The 21,641-nt window shown below is 44.4% G+C and overlaps 1 protein-coding gene across 1 annotated transcript; it reads left to right on the forward strand.

Annotated features, from left to right (window-relative positions):
• Positions 1-19,543: 19,543 nt before the first annotated feature.
• Positions 19,544-20,608, forward strand: LOC123407246 (aquaporin NIP3-3-like). The gene is made up of 3 exons (XM_045100337.1): positions 19,544-20,158; positions 20,291-20,352; positions 20,461-20,608. The coding sequence occupies exons 1-3, from the start codon at positions 19,544-19,546 to the stop codon at positions 20,606-20,608; spliced, it is 825 nt and encodes a 274-aa protein (XP_044956272.1).
• Positions 20,609-21,641: the final 1,033 nt, after the last annotated feature.

Raw genomic sequence — 21,641 nt, forward strand, 5'->3', positions numbered from 1 at the left:
CAATGGGTCGGTGATTCGTTTGGATGACATTCATCATGCAACAGTTATAACACAGAGAGATATGTGGCTAGCTCCTGTTCGTCAATGTGATGTAGGCATGCATTCTGTGTGTAGTCATACATGCTTAAGGAAAAGAACTTGAATGACATCTATTGTCCATCCCTCCCGTGGCAGCGGGGTCCAAAAGGATACTACGGGATATTAAGGTTCTCCTTTTAATAAAGAACCGGAACAACGCATTAGCACTTGGTGAACACATGAACTCCTCAAACTATGGTCATCATCGGGAGTGGTTCCGGTTATTGTCACTCCGGGGTTGCCGGGTCGTAACACATAGTAGGTAACTACAACTTGCAAGATCGGATCTAAAACACACATATATTGGTGACAACATAATAATTTCATATCTGAAATCATGGCACTCGGGCCCTAGTGACAAGCATTAAGCATGGCAAAGTAGTAGCAACATCAATCTCACAACATAGTGGATACTAGGGATCAATCCCCGTCAAAACTAACTCGATTACATGATAGATCTCATCCTACTCATCACCGCCCAGCGAGCCTACGAATAGATTACTCACGAACGATGAAGAGCTTCATGAAATTGGAGAGGGAAGAAGGTTGATGATGACGATGGCGACGATTTCCCCTCTCCGGAGCCCAAAACGGACTCCAGATCCGCCCTCCAGATGAAGAACAAGATGTGGCGGCGCCTCCGTATCGCAAACGCGATGAAATCTTCTCTTCTGATTTTTTCGGGACGAAAGTAAATTTATAGAGTTGGAGTTGGGGGCGGCAAACCCACGTGGGCCCCACAAGCTTGGTTGCCGCGGCCAGGGGGGTCGCGGCAACAGGGCTTGTGGCCCACTGGCCCATCCCCTCCGGTGGATCTTTGCGCAGGTATTTTTCATATTTTCCTAAAATGTTCTCCGTAAATTTTCCGGACGTTTCGAGAACTTTCATTTCTGCACAAAAACAAAACCATGGCAATTTTGCTGAAAACAGCATCAGTCCGGGTTAGTTCCATTCAAATCGTGCAAATTAGAGTCCAAAACAAGGGCAAAAGAGTTTGGAAAAGTAGATACGATGGAGACGTATCAACTCCCCCAAGCTTAAAACCTTGCTTGTCCTCAAGCAACTCAGTTTACAAACTGAAAGAGAAAGAAAAACTTTGACAAACTCTGTTTGATCTTGTTGTTGCAACTATGTCTAACTCATAACCGGACTTTCAGCAAGATCACAAGTTAACCACATAAGCAAGTGACACAAAGGTCTCACGATAAACTAATATCAATGGCATAATCAGCTAACGAGCAAATAATAATGAGTTTCAGATACCAACAATTCAATCAAAACAAGCATGAAGCAATATGAATAGGTGGTATCTCACTAGCTCTTTCTGAGACCGCAAAACATAAATGCAGAGCACTTTCAAAGATCAAGGGCTGACTAAACATTGTAATTCATAGCAACGAAGATCTAGTCATAGTCATACTCAATATCAATCAAAAGGAAAGCATAAAAATGACAGAGGTGCTCTATAATTGGTGCTTATATAAGAAGAGGATGACTCAAGAGGAAAATAAATAGACAGGCCCTTCACAGAGGGAAGCATTGATTTGCAGAGGTGCCAGAGCTCAAGCTTTGAAAACAGAGATAATAATTTTGGGTGGCATGCTTTCATTGTCAACGCAATGACCAAGAGTTCTCAATATCTTCCACGCTACTCATGCTATAGGTGGTTCCCAAACAGAAAAGTAAAGTTTTAACTCCCCCACCACCAATCAATCACACTCCAAGGCTAGCCGAATCCTCGGGTACCGTCCATACTAACATCAATACGAGGGGAGCCTTGTTTTACAGTTATGTTTTCGATTTAAGCGTGGAACTGGGCATTCCAATTATCGGCCCCTTTCTCATGAATGACAATGAATAAACACATGTCGAGGATAACACACCTAACATGGAAGATACCAATAGCCCCCTATCACCACATGAGCGGTTCGGGCATGCAAAACAGAATATTTCTTGAAGGTTTAGAGAATGGCACATGCAAATTTACTTGGAACGGCAGGTAAATACCGCAAATAGGTAGGTATGGTGGACTCTCATGGAAAAACTTTTGGGTTTATGGAAGTGGATGCACAAGCAGTATTCCGCTTAGTACAAGTGAAGGCTAGCAAAAGACTGGGAAGCGACCAACTAGAGAGCGACAACAGTCATCAAGATGCAATGAGTTTGACTAACATGGAGTGTAAGCATGAACATGATATAAATCACGATGAACACGAACATCATAGAGGCTATGTTGATTTTGTTTCAACTACATGCATGAACATGCACCAAGTCAAGCCACTTGAATCACTCAAAGGAAAATACCATCCTATCATACTACATCATAGTCATCTCAAAATCTATGTTGGCATTCAAGACAAACCATTATAAGTTCCTAGCTAAATAAGCATGGCATCAGAAAATATGATCTCTAAGTTGTCATTGCAAACATGGTTCTCTCACAACAAAGCTGAATCTGGGACGACAAGCTAGTCATATTTATAAAAGCAAAATAGATAAAGTTTATACCATCTTTTCCAGTCTCATTCACTTCATCATATATCATCATTATTGCCTTTCACTTGCACGATCGAACGATGTGAACAATAATAAGAGTGCTCGTGCATTGGACTAAGCTGAAATCTGCAGGCAAACACAAAGGAGAAGACAAAGTAATATGGCTCTTTGAAAGCTAAACATGTATGCATGCAAGAGCCACTAAACATTGTAACCATGGTCTTCTACCTTGACCCAAAGAAAAAGAAAACTATTTACACGGGAAAGCTCCCAACAAGCAAAAGAAGACAGGAAAATATTTTTGGGTTTTCTCAAAAGGACACAAAACAAGAAAACAAGAAAACAAAAATAAACTAGCATGGATAATACAGTGGAAAAGTGTAAACACCGGCTAACAAAGTGAAAGCATAAGCATGAATTTAAGGTCGGTGAGAACACATACTCCCCCAAGCTTAGGCTTTTGGCCTAGCTTGGTCTACTCCCAAGGCGGGAAATAACCAGCTCCGGGATACTCCGGAGCGGACTGTGGATGCCACTGCTGTGTGAGCTCTTCTGGCTCCCACTGATAAACTGGCGTCTGGTACTCGACTGGCGGCTCGGGCGCAGGCACCTGTGGTTGGGCTAAGCCCCTATATGCATAGATATCCGAGGGCATAATAGTGTACCTGCCTGCATGAAGATCTAATAAAGAAGGAGCAGGCAAACTAATAGTCTCTCGAGTACCCTAACTAAATACCAGGTTATAAATCATCCGTCTACTAGCATCTCTATCCAGAAAATCATGGCGAACCATGCTGTCATAATCCAGATATTTCTCAGGAAGAAGCATCTCTTCTTCCTCAAGAAGTCTAATAGGTATCTCAAAGTTTCTAGCAATATGAGTAGCATAGATACCTCCATAGACGACACCTTTGGAACGGTTTGTGTTCAACCGCTAAGCTACTATAGCACCTAGGCTATAAGTCTTGGTGCTATAAAGGCCTTCGCGCAAAACCGCAAGGTCTGGAGAGCTGAGTGATCCAGCCTCCCCACAGCCAATCAAACATTTTCCCAAAAATAATGAGAAGTACCGAAGCACAGGAAAATGTATGCTAGCAATTCTAGCGCGAGACACTCCTCTCTCCTCTCCAACAACAATAGTACCTATGAAATCCTCCAAGTCCCGTGGACGAGGGTTATGAATATCCCCAACATAAGGTAATTTGCATGCATTGCATAAATCTTGTAGTGTCATGCACTGGGGAATATCGTACAAAATGAAATCAACCATGGGAGGATTCTTCCTCGGATAAAAGTTGAAGCTTTGAACGAAAATATTGGTGAGTAAGAGGTATTGTAAGCACTTATCTTCAACGAACGCGATAAGACCTGCGTTCTCCACCAGGTAACAAAAGTCTTCATAAAGCCCGGAGGCGCACAAATTCATCAGTTGGCCACTCGCACGCTCGAACTTCCGTGACTCGAGGAACCACATACTTGGGGAGGTTCCTCTCATCCTCCTTGGGGTTACGGCTTGAAGAGCCTCTCAAGAACCTCCTCATCCTTTTCCTTTTCTAGTTCTGAAAAATGCTGAAATTTTTAGAGACTTCGAAAGAAAAGTGAATAGAGATTAACCCAACTCGTAGCAACTACTCCTACTAGTGCCTAGAGACCGTATCACGTGCTAAAACTACTTGGGACCAGCTAAAATCAACATTTCAAGCTCAAGAACAGGGTCACCAAGGTAGCAAGAATACGCGAAGGATAAAGCACTAGAGTAGAAACTAATTGGACCAATGGAGGAGTCACTTACCAAGGAGTAATTTCCCCAAAACGGTTCGGAGAATGGTGCTTTGAGCAAGGAGATCAAAAATCACAGCCAAATGAGCAAGAACACGGGTTTGAGCTGTGAAACGATTTTTTCTGGAGGAAGAAGAAGAGGATGGGAGCTGGAATGAGTGGAGGGGGTCCCTGTGGCTCCCACAAGCTTGCTTGCCGGGGCCAGGGGGTGGTCGCGGTGACAGGGCTTGTGGCCCACTGGTGTGGCCCCTAGGCCAGCTCTCAGTCCCAGTATTTTTCAAATATTCCAGAAAAAATCATACTAGATTTTCAGGACCATCGGAGAACTTTTATTTTCGGGGTATTTTTCTCCGGGACGCTAAAACTGGAAACAGGAAAACTAAACTAAAGCTATCATTTTTCTTCTAAGCAACAGAAAGTGAAAGCTTAAAATAGAGGTATGTGACTCTTTGATTCATCCATTTCATGGTCATCGAAAGAAATACGTCAATGGGGTTGATCAAATCCTCATGACAAAACTTTCTCGAATCGCAAAAGAGAACGGAGAATTTTCGAATAGCCACTAGGTCACCTCAATGGGGATATGTATCTCCCCAACTAGCAAACCATACTTCATCTTGACACGAGTAATAGGGCATTCAAAGCTCCCAATAAGAATCGATGAATTTTTTTTTGATAGCATTGATGCAATGTACTTGATATCGTTTCTTCGGAAAGTGCACCGTATGCTCGTTACCCTTGACATGGAAAGTGACGCCTTTGTTGCAATCTATAATAGCCCCTGCAGTGTTTAAAAACGGTCTTCCGAGGATGACAGCCATGGCATCGTCCTCGGGAATATCCAAGATAACAAAGTCTGTTAAGATAGTGGTGTTAGCAACCACAGCAGGCACATCCTCACAAATGCCGACAGGGAAAGCGGTTGATTTGTCGGCCATTTGCAGAGAAGTTTCAGTGGGTGTCAACTTATCCACTTCAAGTCTATGATAAAGAGAGAGAGGCATAACATTAACTCCGGCTCCAAGGTCACATAAGGTAGTTCTTACGTAGTTTCCTTTAATGGAGCAAGGTATAGTGGGCACTCCGGGATCACCAAGTTTCTTAGGAGTTTCACCTTTGAAAGTGTAATTGGCAAGCATGGTGGAGATCTCAAGATCTGGTATCTTCCGTTTATTAGTCACGATATCTTTCATGTACTTGGCATATGGAGACATTTTAAGCATATCAATTAACCGCATCTGCAGAAAGATGGATCTTATCATTTCAATAAATCGCTCAAAATCCTCATCGTCCTTTTTCTTGGATGGCTTAGGAGGAATGGGCATATGTTTCTGAACCCATGGCTCCCTTTCTTTACCATGCTTCCTAGCAGTGAAGTCATTCTTATCGTATCTCTTAGGTTGTGGGTTATCAGGATTAACCATAGGTTCAATCTCCACATCCTTATCATTGCTAGGTTGAGCATTATTATGAACATCGCTGTCCATATTGTCACTAGGTTCATGTTCATCACCAGATTGTGTTTCTGCATCAGACACAGAAATATCATTTGGTTCTTCAAGTGTGACAGTATTTGGTGAACTTACATGTAGGTTTCTATCATCCTTCTTCTTCTTCTTAGGATGACTGGGTGTATCAGCATTAATTCCTTGAGAATCTTGATCAATTCTCTTAGGATGGCCTTCAGGATACAAAGGTTCGTGAGTCATTTTGCCTCCTCTAATAATGACTCTGATGGAGTTGTCATTTAATTCATTGAGCAAGTCATTCTGAGCTTGAAGTACTTGTTCTACCTGAGTAGTAATCATAGAGGCATGTTTACTCAGAAGCTTCAGATCATTGACATTTGTGTCTATTCAAGCACTTAAATGACTAAGCTTACGAGTACTTTGTTCCAATTGTCTGCTAACATAATCATTGAAACTCTGTTGTTTGGCAACAAACTTGTCAAATTCATCAAAACATAGGCTAGCAGGTTTGTCAAAAGGAATATCACTCTCATTGAATCTACGCAGAGAATTCACCTCTACTACTTGTATCGGGTTATCGAGACCATGGATCTCTTCGATAGGCGGTACATTTTTGACTTCTTCAGATCTAATGCCTTTCTCTTGCATAGATTTCTTGGCTTCTTGCATATCTTCGGGACTGAGGAATAGAATACCTCTTTTCTTAGGAGTTGGCTTAGGAGGTGGTTCGGGAATAGTCCAAGCATTATCGTTGATCAAGATGTTATTCAGTAGAATCTCAGCTTGTTCTATAGTTCGTTCCCTAAAAACACAACCGGCACAACTATCTAGGTGGTCTCTAGAAGAATCGGTAAGTCCGTTATAAAAGATATCAAGTATCTCGTTCTTCTTAAGAGGGTGATCAGGCAAAGCATTCTGTAGCTGGATGAGCCTCCCCCAAGCTTGTGGGAGACTCTCTTCTTTGAGTTGAGCAAAGTTGTATATTTCCTGCAAGGCAGCTTGCTTCTTATGGGCAAGGAAATATTTCTCACAGAAGTAATAGACCATATCCTGGGGACTACTCACACATCCAGGAGAAAGAGAAGTGAATCAGGCTTTAGCGTCATCCTTTAGAGAGAAAGGAAACAACTTAAGGATATAGTAGTAGCGGATCTTCTCCTCACTAGTGAAAAGGATGGCTATATCATGTAGTTTGGTAAGATGGGCTACGACCGTCTCACACTCCTAACCGTGGAAAGGATCAAATTCGACTAGAGAAATTATCTCAGGGTCGACAGAGAATTCATAATCCTTATCGGTGATAAAGATAGGTGAAGTGGCAAACTTTGGGTCGTATTTCATCCTAGCTTTCAGAGATTTTTCCTTCCACTTGAGAAGTAATTTCTTAGCGTCATAGGCATCCTTGCACGCAAGAAAATCCTCAGCTATCTCCCCCTCCATAACGTAACCCTCGGGTATATCAGGCAATTCATATCTAGGAGAGCTAGATCTAGGAGGAGCAAAAGCAGGTTCTATCTAAATAGTATCGGCAGTTTCGAAAGCATCATGAGCATTGGCAGTAACTCTAGCAATATGAGCATCAAGGAATAGCCCTAGTGGCACATCAGGCAAAGTAGTATCTCTAGTAGTACCAGGCATAGTATCATCAGGCAAAATAGCATCTCTAGCATCATGAGGCAAAGCAGTATCAGGCATAGCATCTCTAGCAATATCAGGCATAGTAGCATCATAAGAAGTATCACGCATAGTAGCATCATAAGCAGTATCATGCATAGTAGCATCATAAGCATCATCAAGCACACGCGACATATCAAGATTTCTAGCAGGAGGTGTTGTCGCAAACTTACTCATAATTGAAGGTGAATCAAGTGTAGAGCTAGATGGCAGTTCCTTACCTCCCCTCGTAGTTGAGGGCAAGACTTTGGTTTTTGGGATCTTTCAGATTCTTCATAGTGATCAGCAGATATAAATATCAAGTGACTCAAAGAATATAGCAATCCTTCCCCGGCAACGGCGCCAGAAAAAAGCTACTGCTAGCAGTCCCCGGCAACGACACTAGAAGAATGTTGTTGACGTGTGCCTGACTTGATGCCTCCGCGGCAACAGAGCCAGAACTGCTCCCAGTTGCACAACAGTTAGTAATTGTCTTGCAATGACCCACCAGCATGTGGGTTCGCGGCAGTTTTCGAGGGTAGAGTATTCAACCCAAATTTGTTGGTTCGCCAGATGGGAAGTGAAAGGATACTCTCAAGTATTAGCAGCTAAATGTGTCAGATTCAACCGCACCTGAAAGATTAGTATTTGCAAGCAAATTATCAACAGCGAAGTAGTATGATAACAACGGTGCCAGAAACGATCTGTTGACGGCAGACTATTCCTAACTGTTGTATCAATGGCGCCAGAAATTTCCCGTGGACGGGAAATATTCTTTCCCGTCAACGTCGAGCGAAGAAGTATTGTAGCAGGTAGCAACAGTGTAACGAGTAACAGCAGTGGCAAGGAACAGCAGTAGTGACAGCAGTAGCAAGTAGCAACAGTGGTAACAGTAGCAGAGCAAAACAAGTAACAGCAGCAGTGGGACAAACTCGTAGGCAATGGGTCGGTGATTTGTTTGGATGACATTCATCATGCAACACTTATAACACGGAGAGATATGTGGCTAGCTCCCATTCGTCAATGTGATGTAGGCATGCATTCCGTGTGTAGTCATACGTGCTTAGGGGAAAGAACTTGCATGACATCTATTGTCCATCCCTCCCGTGGCAGCGGGGTCCAAAAGGATACTACGGGATATTAAGGTTCTCCTTTTAATAAAGAACCGGAACAACGCATTAGCACTTGGTGAACACATGAACTCCTCAAACTATGGTCTTCACCGGGAGTGGTTCCGGTTATTGTCACTCCGGGGTTGCCGGGTCATAACACATAGTAGGTAACTACAACTTGCAAGATCGGATCTAAAACACACATATATTGGTGACAACATAATAATTTCAGATCTGAAATCATGGCACTTGGGCCCTAGTGACAAGCAGTAAGCATGGCAAAGTAGTAGCAACATCAATCTCAGAACATTGTGGATACTACGGATCAATCCCCGTCAAAACTAACTCGATTACATGATAGATCTCATCCTACTCATCACCGCCCAGCGAGCCTACGAATAGATTACTCACGAACGATGAAGAGCTTCATGGAATTGGAGAGGGAAGAAGGTAGATGATGATGATGATGGCGACGATTTCCCCTCTCCGGAGCCCAAAACGGACTCCAAATCTGCCCTCCAGATGAAGAACAGGATGTGGCGGCGCCTCCGTATCGCAAACGCGATGAAATCTTCTCTTCTGATTTTTTTCGGGACGAAAGTGAATTTATAGAGCTGGAGTTGGGGGCAGCAGACCCATGTGGGCCCCACAAGCTTGGTTGCCGTGGCTAGGGGGGCGCGGCAATAGGGCTTGTGGCCCACTGGCCCATCCCCTCCGGTGGATCTTTGCGCAGGTATTTTTCATATTTTCCAGAAATATTCTCCGTAAATTTTTAGGATGTTCCGAGAACTTTCATTTCTGCACAAAAACAACACCATGGCAATTCTGCTGAAAACAACATTAGTCCGGGTTAGTTCCATTCAAATCATGCAAATTAGAGTCCAAAACAAGGGCAAAAGAGTTTGGAAAAGTAGATATGATGGAGACGTATCACCTCACAGCATGGGTGTTTGTGTCTCCCGGGCGGTGGCTGGCCCCGAAACGCTAAGTGTCAGGATATATAACCTCGACCTTTAGTCCCGATGCGTGGCTGCAACCGGGACTAAAGGGTGGCCAATTTCTCTTGATTTTGGGCCCAAATTAAGCGCGAGGAGGAGGACCTTTAGTCCCGACTAGTTGTGGCAACCGGGAATAAATGTTTTTTTCATGTCTTTTGTTTTTATTTTTTTCCCTTTTTTTCCTTTTGTTTCTACTTAAAGCCAAATATTTAGGGTTTTTGGGTGAATATTTTTGCTTTAGGTCAAAAAATATATAAATTTTCTGTTAGTGCGAGTAGTTTTCAAATTTGAATAGTTTAAATTTGAATTCTTTAAAATATGTGTGACTCACAAGTTTCTAAATGAATTTAGTTTATAAATAGATTTTTGAGTGATTCTTTTTCGTGTTGTTTAATATTAGTGTGTTTTATCAGTATTTTCAGTTTGAGACATTATTTGTTCATATATAAGAGTTTCAACACATGGTCACAAAGTTTCTCGATATTCCAAGCTTTTGAAATATTTTTGAAGGAAAAATTCACCATCCATTCCAAGAAAATTTTATCATATCACAAATGCCATATTTGATGATCTTTCCAAGTCTCATGTCTTGCATAACAAGATATAATCATCAAATTCCCTCAAAACTATATATAAGTTTCATGCATTTAATGTTTTTAGAGCTACATGACCCTGGAACTAAAAAGCGCTACAAATGAACTCTGAAAAGGTTGAAACTTGTCATGGTATCATAATTTCACCTACAAAGCGTGTGCTAAATAATTGAGCGGGTTACGACAAAAACTGGATGCACTTTGTGTACAAACTGGACAATCTCTTTCGAAGTATCAAGGTTTGAGATGAAAACTCATCTCTTACTAAGGCATTTCATTTTTAAGCTTATTTCAACTTCAAACTTTTTGTGCGTTCAATATACACCATTCAAATCCACATTATCAATTTTCAACCATTTGTGAATTCATTTTCTATTTTTCATGCATTTAATGATTTTTTGAGCTAAATGACCCTGAAACTGATAAGCACTACAAATGAACTCTAAAAAGGTTGAAATTTCGCATGGTATCATCATTTCACCCACATAGCATGTGCTAAAAAGTTGAGAGAGTTATGGAAAAACCTGGAGGCACTTCGTGTACAAACTGGACAATCTCTTTCAAAGTATCAGGGTTTCGAATGAAAACTCATCTCTTATAAAGGCATTTCATTTTTAAGCTTATTTCACCTCCAGACTTTTTGTGCGTTCAGTATGTTCCATCCAAAGCCACATCATCAATTTTCAACCCTTTCTGACTTCATTTGCTATTTTTCATGCATTTAGTGCTTTTTTTGAGCAAAATGACCCTGAAATTGAAAAACACTACAAATGAGCTCTAAAAAGTTTGAAATTTGGCATGGTATCATCATTTCACCTACATAGCATGTGCTAAAAAGTTGAAAGGGTTACGGCAAAAACTGGATGCACTTCGTGTATAAACTGGACAATCTCTTTCGAAGTATCACGGTTTGGAACGAAAACTCATCTGTTACAAAGGCCTTTATTTTTTTAAGCTTATTTCAACTCCAGACTTTTGTACGTTCAGTATGCATTTAATAATTTTTTTGAGCTAAATGACCGTGAAATGGAAAAGCACTACAAATGAACTCTGAAAAGGTTGAAACTTGGCATGGTATCATCATTGCACCCACCAACTGGGACTAACGGCGCATGATCAACCTTGCAAAATACATAGTGAAATATTTTATTTGGACATAATTGCATTGACTAACTCCTAGAAAATGTTCGCATTGCAAATGCCAAAATGCCAAAACGCATATATACCCTAACTCTTACAAAGATTCCCTCGATTTTGTTCAAAGTGGGACTTTCCAGCTATATGTTCGGAAACTCACAAGGAAAGAAAGTAATACCAGTGATACCGGTCACATCCCAGAGTGGGATCTTGGGGTATAAAAAATTTGTTCACGTGCGTCCCTTTGCATTATAACCATGAACAACCTTCATCATTTAGCACGATGCTTGGGTTAGTCTTCACTGTGAAGGGAGGAATTTCATGAAACTTCTAGTGATCTTCTACTATGTTTCTCTTGTCCTCCACTCCCATGATGTTTCTTTTCCCTGAAAGATATATGTGGCGCTTTGGCTCATCGTATGATGTATCTGCTTCCTTATCTTTTCCTTTTCTCGGTTTGGTAGACATGTCCTTCACTTAGAAAACACGTGCCGCATCATTGCTAGGACGAATGGTTCGTGTGTGTACACAAGATTTTTGAGATCCACCATTGTCATTCTGTACCATGGGTCTTCCTTTACCCCGCGTTCTGTCAGATTGACCCAATGCATCGAAACAAGGGGACCTTAAAAGAAGATCCATAGTCAAGTTCCACAACTCCTCTATGTAACCATAATACGTGTCCTTTTTCCTATTTATTTTCGTTGTATCAAAGCAGACACCGTTGTTTTGGTTGCTGCCCCTTTTATCTTGGGTCATCGTGTCAAATGTATTCCCATTTATCTTGTACACATTGAAAGTAAATATAGTCGAAGATGGTGACTTGGCCCACAGGTGAAGCTCATCTCCAACAGTGTTGTCATTCATGAGACATGTTTGAAACCAACCACTAAAAGTCGCCATGTGTGTACATTTAATCAGGGGTTAGACGGCTCTGGGTTCTTGGAGCATACAATATCCACGTGTTCCTCGATATACGGAGCCACAAAGGTGGAATTTTGTAGAACTATGTAGTGTGCTTGCACCCAAGAATGCCCGTAACTACATATTACTAAATCCTTTCCTAGCGTGACTTTTCCACTCAGTCTCCCCTCATGATGTGATTCAGGAAAACCAATCGGCTTAAGGTCAGGAATAAAGTCAACACAAAACTCAATAACCTCCTCTATTTAATGGACCTTGGAGATGCTTCCTTCCGTCCTTGCACGGGACTCCTGTGAACCTCTAAAAGGGGAAAATATTGTGTACAAATATAGGACCAGAATGGTAGTGTCTTCTACTAGGTGAACTATGACGTGCTTCATCATATTGAAGAAGGATGGTGGGAACACCAACTCAAAACTGACAAGACATTGCACCAAATCAGTCTGTAACCTTGGTAGGATTTCTGGATCGATTACCTTCTGAGAAATTGCATTGAGGAATGCACATATATAGCTTCACTATGGCTAAGTGAACATATTATGGTAGAAGCCCCCTCAATGCAACCAGAAGCAATTGCATCATAATCACGTGGCAGTCATGATACTTTAGGTTTTGGTATTTTTTCCCTGCCATATTTATTATTCCCTTTATATTCGATGAGAAGCCAGACGGGGCCTTCATACCGAGCAGGCATTCAAAGAAGATTTCCTTCTCTTCTTTGGTAAGAGTGTAGCTAGTAGTACCTTGATACTGCTTTGTATGCATGTTGTCTTTTTCGTGCATATGTTGTAGGTCCTCCCATGCCTATGGTGTATCTTTTGCCTTACCATACACGCCCAACAAGCCTAGCAAGTTCATGCAAAGATTCTTCATCGTGTGCATCACCTCTATTGCAGAGCAAACCTCTAGGACTTTCCAATTGGGTAGGTCCCAAAATATACATTTCTTCTTCACACGGGTGCGTGTCCGTTGGTGTCATTCGGAATAGATTGTCCAAGAGGACCATTTCCAAAGATTAATTTTAAATCCTTGACCATATCAAGTATATGATCACCAGTACGGTGGTCAGGCTTCCTCCGCTGATCTGCCTCACATTTGAAATGCTTGCCTTTTTTCCTTAAGAGATGCTTGATCGGAAGAAATCAACGATGTCCCACGTACACATTCTTCTTACATTTATCCATATATATATATATATTCGATCTCATCTAAACAGTGTGTGCTTGAATTGTATCCCTTGTTTGTCTGTCCTAAAAGGTTACTAAGAGCAGGCCAATCATTGATGGTTACAAACAGCAATGCTCGTAGGTCAAATTCCCCGTGTTTGTGCTCATCCACACACGTACACCTTTTATATGCCACAACTATATAAGTTCTTCAACTAATTGCCTTTGGTACACATCAGTGTCATTGCCGGGTTGCTTAGGGCCTTGGATGAGCACTGGCATAATAATGAACTTTCGTTTCATGCAGAAACAATGAGGAAGGTTATAGGTACATAGAATCAGAGGCCAAGTGCTATGATTGTTGTTGTGCTCCTCAAAAGGATTAATGCCATTTGCTCATATACCAAACCAATAGTTCCTTGTGTCATTTGCAAACTCTAGACACTTTCTCTCAATTTTTCTCCACTACGACCCATCAGCGGGTACTCTGAACTTCCCGTCTTTCTTATGGTATTCTTTGTGCCATCGCAACAACTTGGCAAGCTCTTTGTTTTGGAACAAATGTTTCAACCGTGGTATTATAGGAGCATACCACATCACCTTGGTAGGAATCATCTTCCTGGGGCGCTCGCCCTCAACATCACCATGCTCATCATGGCTCATCTTATAGCACAATGCACTGCATACAGGGCATGCGTTCAAATTCTCGTACTCCTCACCACGGTAGAGGATGTAGTCATTAGAGCAAGCATGTATCTTCTGCACCTCTAATCATAGAGGGGAGATAACCTTCTTTGCTTTGTACGTATTATCGGGCAATTCGTTGTCCTTTAGAAGCATCTTCTTTAACATTTTCCGCAACTTTTCAAGTCCCTTGTCAGATCACCATTATCTGCCTTCCATTGAAGTAATTCCAGTGCGGTACCCAACTTTTTCTTGTCATCTCCACAATTTGGGTACAACAATTTTTTGTGATCCTCTAACATGTACTGCAATTTCAACTTCTCCTTTTCACTTGGGCAGTTTCTCTTTGCATCAGCAATGGCCCGACCAAGATCATCAGCGGGTTCATCTGATGCCTCTTCTTCAGCTTCTTCCCCCATTGTAGTACTATCGTATTCAGGGAACCTAGGATAGTTGTCATCATCCTCTTCTTCTTCATTCTCTTCCATTAGAACCCCTCTTTCTCCGTGCTTGGTCCAACAGTTATAGCCGGACATGAAACCGGACGTAAACAGGTGGACGGGAAGGACTTTTGAGCTATACTAATTCCTGTCATTCTTACACACACCACATGGACAACACATAAAACCAGCCCGCTTGTTTGCCTCAGCCGCACGCAGAAAACTATGCACGCCATTAATGAACTCGGGAGAGCGTTGTTCATCGTACATCCATTCACGGCTCATCTTCATTACACAACACCAAAAAGACCAAATTAATACAAGTTCATACATAAAGTTCACACACACTTATTATCATAAAACAACATACAACTATCTAGCTAAAGCATTCAAATGCAACAACAATGTGATCAAAATCGCAACTAAGGTAATAATTGATCCAACAGCATAATGATACCAAGCCTCTTCATTAACAACGTATTTTCTAATCTTTCTAATATGCAAGGGCATTGCATCCATCTTGACCTTGTGATCATCGACGACATTAGCAACATACAACTCCAATTTCATCTTCTATTCTTCAATTCTTTTCAATTTTTCTTTCCAACACTCGTTTTCTTTTTCAACTAAATTTAACTTCTCCACAAGATGGTCAGTTGCAATTTTCGGTTCACATACCTCCTAGATAAAAATATCTATGTCATCTTGATGGGCATAATTATTATAAACATGAAATGCAACAAATAGTTATAAAAGATATTATACCACATACGAATCATAGGCCGGACGAGGGCCGACAGGGACGGATATCAAAACCATGGCACTACATATGACAAACAATCATACAAGTAAGAAAATTATACAAGCAACTATCTAAATCATACAAATAATATTTTTTTCACAAAATTGATAAGAATAAGAGCCTCACCAAGGTGGTGACGGCGACGGGCCGGTGCGGGCTATTGACGGCGGTGAGGACGGGGACAGGAAGGCACTAAGTAAACCGCACCTACACATATGCAAACTAAGAAGTTAATTTGAGCTCAAATTGCATATTATTCAAATAAACTCCCACATAATTACTCCCAAACTAAAACCTACAACTCACTATACCTATAGAGCATGAAACAAGCTAAACTAGCAATGAGAGGTGAAAGCATGAAGTTGCTAACCTTTTACATCCCTTGGATAGATGGGGTGCCCCTAATCTTGACAAATGTTGGCAAAAATGGAGGGTTAGAGCTTGATCTATGGGGAAAAGAGAGAGGAGAAAACAGAGAGGATGAGCTTGAGCTCGGGCTGGACGAAGGGGTTTATATAGGGACATCCTTAGTCCGAGTTGTTGATACAAACCGGGACTAAAGGTCCACCTCTAGTCCCGTTTGGTAATACCAACTGGGACGAAATGGTTTCGATGGGGCACCAGCCTGACGCCAGCGTGCCACCATCCTTTAGTCGAGGTTTGTAGTACCAACCGGGACTAAAGGTCACAAATGAACCGTGACTAATGGTGGCCGTGCCTCCATCCGCTCCTAGCCATTGGGACCGGGACTAATGATCACATTAGTCTCGGGGCCAAACCAGACCAGGAGTAATGCTCCAAACGAAACGCATGTTTTCTACTAGTGGCTCGTGTACTCTTCCCTCCTAATCAACAACCACCACCAACAGGACAACCACCATCAACAGGACATACGGTTCTATGCTCCCGAGCAGCCCGAACCTGTATAAACCCCTTGTGTGTGACCTTACCGATTGATGCCCTACGCACACCGGGACACCCGTGCAGAACCATAAAAAGGGCCTCCTAGGTCCCATATGTTGAGTATCGTGATTATATTGGAAACATAGGATAGACTAGGAAGTACTCTAGCTTGTCTTGTACTCCAAGTAGATCATGTACCCCTATATATATGCCCCCAAGGCTCAAGCAACTATTCCACCAATCCCTTATCTCCCTTCTAACATGGTATCCGCCACAAGTTTCTAGACCTAGTCGCCGCTAGCCACTTCCGCCCCGCGCGCCGCCCCCGAGGCGGTCGGTCTTCATGACCGTCGTCGGGGGCCGCGACACCCGTACCTATGGTTCGTTCGCCTGTCGTGTTGACCGGCCGCCCTAGAGAGTCTTTTCCCGTTCTCTTGATCCGGGTTTTCTCTCTTCCGTCGGTAAATTTGATTGGTGTTTTTTTGGTTTTTCGATCTAAGATCGGGTTGCGTCGCCCGCAACCGTCTTCGACACATGCGCGCCTCTATTCGAGCGCGACCCCGACCTCTTGTTCGGCCTGGCAGCCTCTCGCACCACATCGGCCCATCGTGGCCGATGCCCGCCCGACTGCCCGCTCGTCGCCCTGTGCTGGCCGTCGCCACTAACGGTGCGCCCTCGGCCACTACTGCGACCTAGCGGCCTCACGTGACGGGGTGGCCCGTCCCGGTCGTCGTTCATGCGTCTGCCCGCCCATCGCTCCGCACCGGTCATCGTCGCCCACGCGCAATTAGGATCATGCGTCACCCAGCATCTCCGCCGTTGTTCGCCGGCTGGCAGGCTCGGGCGGTCTTGTCGTCTCAAGCTTTTCCGGCTCGGGTCTCCGTTGCCCCTTGTGGACTGCCACGAGCTTTTGCGTTCCAGCATCGTCTGCCTCGAGCACATCGTTCCCCGCCGGCTGCCATCCCCTTGGTTTATTCGACCACCCCGCTTCATCGTCCACGACGATGTCATCATCACCGAGTAGCACCCCTGACCTCGTGTGCGATCGGATTGGTCACCCGCCCGCCATGATCGACTCTATCCACGTTGTGTGACTGACCTAATCATTCGGTTGCATGCGCCTCCCTTGGTCCCGTGAAGGTTGTCCCCGAGTACAACGCGCCTCTCCATCGATCGAGCATCGGGCTGCCGCTGCGTCGCCCCGTCAGGCCATAGCATCACCACCCAGTGGTTCTCCTCGCAGTTTCCCCAACCCATGAGCCGTCTCTACACCGCCCCTTCGGGTTGTAGTGTGGCGGCACACGGTCCCTACCGCCGCCTAAGGCCATCCCCAGGCTGCAGCGACCCACGCACTGTCACTGTGTCGCCACTTCGGGCCATAGTTTCGCGGCACGCAGTTTATGCGCCAACCCGAGGCCTTCCCGGCGTCGCCCCGACCTGCACGCTGCCGCTTCCTCACCCCTTCAGGACATAGCGGCGCGGCACACGATCCACTCCACTGTCCCCGCACGTCGACTTCATGTGGTATGCGTCGCGCCTTCTCCTTCGGCGCGGGAATGCCATTGTCCGCGCCGGTCTTCGTCACGCTGTTGGGTTCTTCCTCGCCTACTTCGAGCATCGCCGCCGTCGCTGCTCTCCTTCGACACCGCTGCAACTCGCTCACCCGATCCGTGTCACCCGTCCAACCCCTTCATCTCCGTCCAGACTCATTGCCAGCGTCGCCGTCTCCTTCCCCGACCACTTCGTCTACTCCGACCACTTCAGGTAAGATCGGCCTTCGCCGATTTCGCCACAACCATCATCGAGTCCTTCTTTGCTAGCCTCCTGGACATGGCATCCCAGCTTGTGTAGGTCCCCGTCTACACATACCCGGTGCTGGCAACACCGACGTGTGCCTTCGTCCCCGGTGTGTTTCCAGTCCTGACAAGCCTCGGGCGATGCATCGTCAACATCGACTTCGTCCGACTATGCATGTGTGGTGCTGGCAACACCAATGCATGCCTTCGTCTAGAAGGTGTCCCCGGGCTTGGCAATCCCGGCGCGACGCGTCCCAACTACGTCTTCTTCCCGGCACACCACTCCTTCGTCACCACTGTGCCCATGACTAACTCGGCGCCTCCTTGCATCCGCGGCTCCACGGCCACTTCCTCGACACCGGCTACCCCGACTCGTTATCGACCACAGCATTCTTCACACGGCTACCTCGACCACGGCTACACCACCCTACGCTCTCGGTTACCTCGACATACGCACAAAGGACTACCGTCGGTTACCACTCCAGCCACAACATTCGCGATGCATCGACCATTACGACTGTGCGGGGATGTCCGTCGGCTTACCTTACCGTCTACGTCGCTACCGTTGTGACTGTGGGGGATGTTGAGTATCGTGATTGTATTGAAAACAAAGGATAGACTAGGAAGTACTCTCGCTTGTTTTGTACTCCAAGTAGATCTTGTACTCCAATACAACAACTATTTCATCAATCTCTTATCTCCCTTCTAACACCATAGATCGTCACAGGTCCGTTCCCCGACACATTTGTATTTCAAATACTATCCCAAATAGTGCGGTCCCTGAAGTGTTATGGCTGGATCCAGTTATTTCAGGATTCTTCTCATTCCTGGCTAGCCTGTACGCGCTACGGGCAGTGAAAATTTCATTCTTTTCGGGCTGCTAAGCAATAAGCCTCACGTTTTTTATGGCAGCGATACTTTAGCTACACCTTATTCAAGGGAATGTTTGCCATATAAAATTTTCCAGGAAAACAATTTAGGTCATCATGAATCTGAGAACATCCCCTCGTTCCAACATATGGCCTCCTCTAGACCATCCTCCCGTCAGAAAACGAAACATGAGAATTGACACGTCAAAACGGTCGACCTGGTCGTGAGGAGCAAGAAGATGCCTACGGGATATCTTACCAAGTAAAACGAGAATGAGCAGGCGAGGCCAATCCATGGACTAGGACATTTGTAGTACTATAATCATCCACACATTCTCACTGTCTCATCAATGAATCAATCATAGTCCCGTCTTGTCGGCCAGTGATTTGCAGCTAATAATCAGATGGTTCCTTTTGTTTGGACAAGCATCCACAATGCATGGCGTGCCCGCCAAAACCAAAACCCCTGCTCTACTTCGGTTGCATATATACACCTCCCCAAGGCATCATTTGGTCTCACACATCCAGTTCAAACCATTCACTCGATCCATCCAGTTCAAACCATTCACTCGATCAGGTATATAGATAGTCTGTGTTGTGTTGTGTTGTGTAATTAGAGGATGGAGTTGAGCAGGAGCGTGACCATGGATGTTTCTCTGAGCATCCCTGCTGCCCGCGGCGTCGGCAACGACACTGACATGATGGTGATGCCTCGAAACTCGCCTTCCTTTAAGATCGTGCCGCTGCACGACGAGATGGCCAAACCATCGTCCGGCGGTGGCGGCAACTCAATCCTCTGCGCCGAGAGGGCGGCGGTGCTCCTCGTGAAGAAGGTGCTGGCCGAGCTGCTGGGGACGTTCCTGCTCCTCTTCATCCTGCTGTCGGCGCTGATCATGAACTCGACCCACGATGGCGCCCTGGGCCTGCTGGGTGTGGCGGCGACGGCGGGGCTGGCCGTGACGGTGCTCATGGCGTCGCTGGTCCACGTGTCCGGGGCACACCTGAACCCTGCGGTAAGCGTCTCCATGGCCGTGTATGGCTACCTCCCGCGCGCCCACCTCGCGCCCTACATGGCCGCGCAGTTCCTGGGCGCCATCTCCGCGTCCTTTGTCGCCAAGGAGGTCTACCACCCGGCGAACCCGGGCACCATTATGGCCACCGTGCCCACCCTCGGCACCGCGGGGACCTTCTTGGTCGAGTTCCTCACCACCTTTGTCCTCCTCTTCGTAATCGTCGCCCACGCCACTGATCCCAAGGCGGTAATAACATCTCCTTGCTCATCGATCACACTTGCTCAACTACGAGTACTACTATATGTACTAGTAGTGTCTTGCCTTTTGTCCAGCAGCTTAACTAATCAGACGCTATGTGCAATTGTTTCTCTTCTTCAGGTGAAGCAGCTGATAGCAGTGGCAGCCGGGGCAGCAATCATGATGAACGCCCTTATCTCTGCGTAAGTGAAATCAATCCATCCACGGCTCATTCTGTACTCCAACTGATTTTACCTAGTATAATAAATCATTATCTGACATAATGCATTCATGTATGTGAATGTGAGCAGGGAGTCAACGGGAGCATCCATGAATCCGGCGAGGACGCTGGGGACGGCCATCGCCACCGAGACGTACACCAAGATCTGGGTCTACATGGTGGCGCCCCCGCTTGGAGCCATCGCCGGGACCGGTGCTTACATTGCGCTCAAGCACTGATGCACAGATCCATCCATGGTTGCACATTAGGATGGAGACCAGAGAATTGTCTAAATTGTTATATACCTATTTTTAGAAATTATGAATTTTCTGATTCATGCAACCAAAGACGGTATAGAGTAATAAAAAATGCTAGACCCATTGTAGAGCTTACGCAAGTTAACCAATGCTTCCAAAACTAATCCAAACATCCCCCCCCCCCCCCCGATTTTCATGGGGTGGGGCCCTCCTTCCCCTAAACACCAATCCTATTCCTCCACGATGGTTAATACGTAAATTTGAGTAATTACTTTTTATACAAATTGACAGATGGGTCTTTTTTGTTTCTCGTAGCAAAGATTGTGTCTGCAGGACGATCGGAGGAAAGAAAGATCCAATTTCGACAAATATTATTGGTTGACTTCTTTTTGAAAGGAGTTCTTTGCCTGATTTTAGCAGGTTGAAGCCCAAAAAATTGATTTTATAGGTTCAAGTATCAACAAAAAAACAAAACATGAAGACGAAGTTCAATTACAAACCTTCACAAGGTTTGTATTATAATGCATTTTTGCTAACGGGCGCCTGCTGGCACACCTCTTGCATCGTAGAAACAGAGCGACCACTTGGCCATCGCGATCGATGTGAACACTATATTCCTTTTTCCATTTTATCATTGTATGCACCCAGTTTTATCAGCCTGGTTCTGGGAAGGTTCTAGAAGCTCCCCAACCGCCGTTTTTCAAATTTTATTCTGTTTCAGCGGGTTTTATTCTTTTTTTTTCTTCAATTTGTGGAAATTGTTTTCCAGTTTGTGAAAGTTTTTTTTAATTTAATGAAACTTTATTCAATGAACTCTTTCCAGATTCGATGATTTGTTTTTAAAATCGATGGATTTTTTTAAATCAATGAACTTTTCTCAAATTTCAGTGAACTTTTTTCGGAATCAATGAACTCTTGTCAAATTCAATGAACTTTTTTAAAAAATTCTGTGAACTTTTTTCAAAATCGATGAACTCTTTTCAAATTCCATGAACTTTCTTAAAAAATTCAAAGA

Source organism: Hordeum vulgare, chromosome 7H, assembly GCF_904849725.1.
Source record: "Hordeum vulgare subsp. vulgare chromosome 7H, MorexV3_pseudomolecules_assembly, whole genome shotgun sequence".
NCBI classification, from domain to species: domain Eukaryota; kingdom Viridiplantae; phylum Streptophyta; class Magnoliopsida; order Poales; family Poaceae; genus Hordeum; species Hordeum vulgare.